Genomic DNA, 5,239 nt, shown 5'->3' with positions numbered 1-5,239 from the left:
TATTGTAGTAGGTGGCTAACTAAGAGATTACTGTAGTCAGTTTGTGGCTATCCTGGGGTTTGCTGAAATTTTTGGCCAATCTAGAGGTTACTTTAATAGGTTTGTGGCTAACCAAGAAATTACTGTACGGGGTTTGTGTCGAATCTAGAGTTTACTGTAGTAGGTGCCTAACCAAGAGGTTACTGTACTAGATTTATGGCAAATCCAGAGGTCCGTAGACGATGCGGACACGTTTATTGTGGGACTTTGCTGAAAGTTTGTATGCACCTATTGTAGTTGAAATTCTTTATCTTCTAAAGTTGTTCTGGCCAATATGGCGGCGTGTTGCTCCAATTTTATGTAATGATACAGTTTAATAGAAATATAATATTTACAAATAGTTAAATCCTTCCAATTACATCACATAAAATAACATAATTACACACAAAACATCCAAATACACTGTAACATAGCACTTTAATCATAATATCGTAACAAAAAAATTAAAGAAAATCTTTTTTTTTCATTCAATGACAGTTCGCGGTTTTTATTTAATCTTTTTATTTAACAGAATTTTAACGCGTGAAATTAGAGATATTGAAAAGAACAATCCTAGATGTATTGTAATTTATCGTAGTTTTGTGACTGTTTATATTTTATTTCGTAAACTGTCATACAGAATAAATCCTTCACATTATACAATTTTTTACAGATTCACGGAAAATAATATTTTGAGTTAATTTAAGTTTTTTTGACATAATGATCACCTTTACCTGTCTCTCAATTTTCAATTCGAAAATCCTCAAGAAATAAGACTCTTTTTACACAAAGTTGTGTCCAACGTGTGAAATACTACTTGCTTATTGAGTGAATAATTAATATACAGCACACAATACCCAAAGCTCAAAATGGTTCGTTCACATATGTGAAGAGACCGTGCAAATATTGAAAAAAAAGAATTGTATACCATAACCCCAAGATAACTATATACAATTAAATTCAACATTACAGAGAGGATACAATTGTGTTAAAATCAAAGTTCGTTGCCGTGTTATAAACGTTATAGGTACCATTTTATAAACTACAAAAACGTCAACTATCAAGAAGAGAAAGGTTCATAATGAGGCCCAGTTCTGAATCTCAAAAGCATGTTTTCCTATCCTTTGTTTTAGATCGAACGAAACTGGAGAATGAGAAAGCGAATCCCGAATCACTAAAGACGCTTATGAATAACTCTTCGGCCAAGACACCAAAGTCTTGCAGAGACATTCACAGAATATCCATAGGAGTTAAATATTTCACACAAAATTCGTCTGATAGCTAATTGACTGTAATCAGCTGAAATAAAAACTAATTAGACAACTATAACGGATCTACTGGTTTACCAGATTCATTGACTGATCTGTACTCATGTTTGATTTTTTGATTTCTAGTAATTTTGTATCTTCTGTAAAGTAAATGTCAATATGTAGTCAATTTAACCGGAAATGCACTGACTGTTGAAATTGTTAACAAAGACAAGTTTTGATTTGGAATATCTATTTGTCATGTTGTTTAAAATGTCTTCCATGTCGATACCTCAAGAAAAAAATATATATAGTTGAAAATATAGAACAATCCTGAGAAAGGCTGTCGATGACGTAATTCGAACACAATTCAAGCACAGATTACAAGAATCGTGAAATGGAAGAAAAAGTATCGAAAAAAAAAAATTCAGTTCCATATCAAATCATTTTAGATAATGGTCCTGGGTGGCAGGAGCAATGACCAGAATAGCTAGCGTCGAGAACACGGTTCCACACAGAAAAATAAAAAACAAAATGCGGTCAATTGTTTGAGCAAGTCTTCTCCATTCTTGCATTACCTCGTATTCATTTTCCTCACGATCGTGTTTGTCCAACAACCGGGATAAAGATAAGATAATGTCTTCGTATGATTTGGCATTTCTGCCACGAAAACTGGACTGTTTATGAAATGATTGGTCTGAACTATGTGGTAAATACCCTCCTCTATCATTACACATATGATGAGAATCATTACCCATCGAGTCAGTAACACCATTCTCTAGAAGTATTTGATCTTGAAGATCTTGTGCTATGTTTTCAAGAGTTAATTTTAAAGATAAATTTCTCATAAAGTTATTGTCATTGGCAGATTTCCGTGTTGACGTATGTCGGTGAAGCTCATTTTGACGAGTTGATAATGACATGGAGCCATGCTGTCCAAGGAATAATTTACGTAACCAACGTGGAACTGAACGTTTATCTGGTCCTCTATGGTGAAGATTTAACACAAATACAGTCATTATAACAGACACTGATGTTAAAAACATGACGATCGTTAAATATATACCTGAAATGAGAAAGAATGTTAAGGTTACGACTCAAAAATTTGCTTTAGAGTTGCTTTAGATCTTGGCATGGGTCGAGATTCACAATTTCTCCTTGTCAGTGGTTCAAGGGCTGCCATGAGAAAACGTCTTTGTCGTTCGGACAATATAATGAAGGAAACGTACAGGGGCTGTACACGTGAAACATCCCTTCACAGTGCATGGAATGAATTTCAGATAAGTGGTTTTTCCATTGTGTAAATGAATGTGATTTGAATTAAAAAAAACAGCAGCAATATCTGTTACATATAAATCTTAGTTATGTCAAATTTGTCAGAAATATAGCTACATTTTACGTTATTGAATATTCATCTTCACAATCGTATATTTTAACAGCAATAAAATATTTCAGAGAGAGAAATTTAGGAGAGTTTAATGTAAATGTTTTATAGAATGTAACGCAGTGTAGAAAATAATGATAGGAATGAATAGGATTTATAGGCAGGTTACGGCTAGAAAATGTCGATTTAAAGTCGCAAAAATCTAAAATTCATTTATTGAGTTAAAACTTATCTTCATATAATTATTGCCTTGATACTGCTAGTCACGTACAATATCTAAATCGCTATCAGAGAAGGCTTGACCTCTTAAATGCCTTTCAGTTTTAGAAACAACTGGAAACTTTTTAATTGAAATGCTTAAAGAAAATGGGTATGATTGAGTGGGTCATATTTTTATGCACGCGTTGGACCTTGAGAATGATTAAAATATTTTTTGTCTGGTTGATTTCCATCTTTTTGGACGTATGTCAGCTTTAATTGTCACAGATATTGGTAAAATAAGGTCTGAAAACGAAGTACATTAATTTACTTTCTTATAATCAACATAGCTCTGTTATAGTACGTAAAATGAAGCTCTAATTTGATATTCGTGTTACTTGTTATCGAGAATTCAACACAATAACAAATAACAAAAAGTCTTCTACAGATGTACTTTAGACTAGTTCCATTGGTTCCGTAGTAAGAAAGTAATTTCCGGAATAAATTCCTCGGGTTGACAGTTCTACCACATGATCTATAATAATAAACAACTATCATTACTCTCATAATTTCCTTGATTAAAGCGTTGATGTTTATTGATAATATGTCAATTTTCCCACTGGTTCTGTTGTTGTACAGAAATTCCGATATGCAATTCTGATACAATCGTAATAGCAAACTTGTACTGAAAACAAATTATGTCTAGATGCAAACTAAGCACGATATTTCTTTTTGGATATCAATTTAACGATAAAAATCGATTACATGATCATCAATAATTTTCATACCAGATCAGTGGTATTTCTATAAATCGGTAGGAGGGGAGAGAGTGAGATGTCACAGGCTATTCTTTGGATATGTGGCTTCACCAAACCCGTGGTGACATACGGATAACGGACTTCGTACTCTTAAACATTTTTATTGTGGTGGAATGTTTCTAAAGTGAAAAACTAATTTAATTGCCAAAATAAACTACTCAGAGACAAGATCAAATTAAAGATCAGAGGCACAGGCTAGGATATTAAGGTCATCCAAAGTATTTAAAAAAAAAAAAAAAAGTTACTGTTTATCAACTTTGTCTTGATAACAGATCAAATATCTTGGCTAGTAGGCTATATTAGACATTTATACGTCCGTCTTTACGCTCGTCTGATAATGGTTTTATAAATTTCATACAGAAAACTCCAAAAGCAGATACTACCATTGATATACTTATATCCTTTACAGGAAGCAGAATTCAGGATACATAATATTTCAAATAGCTAATTACAAATAACTAATTACAGCTGAAAGAATAACCGTTTCCACGCTCAATTAACCTGCCTGGAAATTGGTCGGAAATTAATCAAAGTTTAAACGTATGCGTAACTGTTATTTATATTATAGTTTTATTGATAGCTGTTTAGTGTAGGACTATCAGGCTAGAATACCCACCAAGTTGTAAACATGTTCTAGCCTGTATAACTGTAAAAGTGAAATGTCTCCAGATATTGTTTCATTTTGTCAAACTACATAATCACACTGGCTGCATAGTATTTATCTAAATACAAAAGGTAGCCAATCAAATAGAAATATTATTTTTCTTCCTTCCAAAATGTCGGTAACTGTGATTTTAAAGACGTGGAAATGTTTATATAAGAGAATATCACGTATAAATATGATGAAATATAAATACAGATAGTTGATATTAACAAGATAAATAAACAGAAAATGTCTGTAAGTTGAAATATTATCATCTTTAGAGTAATATCGTTAAATTATTCGTTATATGGTATTTTGGACAAAATGCACAATAAATGAGTAAAACACCTCTAAGAGTTACTCTTGTGGATTGGTTTGGACGACTTATACTAAACTTGTCATGACATAGACATACCATGCATGCAGGCAGGGTGGCGCTACAAAAACCCAACCACACTCTTAAGGAGTTACACAATAAATGGCAAACAGCTCCATTAGTTTGGCGTAAATTTGATATTGTTTTTATTGATTATAACATCTTTTAACGGTTTAATAGAAAGGAAGATTAACCTACTGGTTACTTTCTAACCATTTTTACAATATCAAGCTATTATGTTGTCTACCATATTATTCCTTTCAGTTTCCTTGTAGTTGTACAGTTAGTCTATTGGGTTATTCGCGAGAATATTCAGAATAAGTCATTATATTTGATCAGAATTTACAGTCTGTAGATATGTATTAGGTAAATGAAAACAAAACAAATTTTCACATTTGCCCTTACAAATTGATATGCTTCTTTTTGCATTTTTCGACAGATTTAAGTGGTTTAAGTTCATTCAGCACGAATGCGTTTCCAACACACTTCCTTTGCTAGAAAGTAGAACAGCTCTTGAAAAAAATACCAAGTAATATTATTAGGTTATTTGAGATT

General features: G+C 32.4%; 1 protein-coding gene across 1 annotated transcript in view; it reads right to left on the bottom strand.

Annotated features, from left to right (window-relative positions):
- Positions 1-2,200: 2,200 nt before the first annotated feature.
- LOTGIDRAFT_52159 (hypothetical protein) overlaps positions 2,201-5,239 on the bottom strand; it is a gene marked incomplete at both ends in the record, with an annotated part of 13,568 nt that continues 10,529 nt past the window's right edge. The window contains one exon of the mRNA XM_009045737.1: positions 2,201-2,331. Within this exon, the coding sequence (XP_009043985.1) occupies positions 2,201-2,331 (131 nt within the window). The remainder of the gene's footprint in view (positions 2,332-5,239) is intronic.

The sequence above is a fragment of the Lottia gigantea genome (assembly GCF_000327385.1).
Source record: "Lottia gigantea unplaced genomic scaffold LOTGIsca_1, whole genome shotgun sequence".
In the NCBI taxonomy this organism is placed as follows: Eukaryota; Metazoa; Mollusca; class Gastropoda; family Lottiidae; genus Lottia; species Lottia gigantea.
Note: the sequence above shows the minus strand (reverse complement) of the source record. Positions and strands in the feature narration are given on the sequence as shown.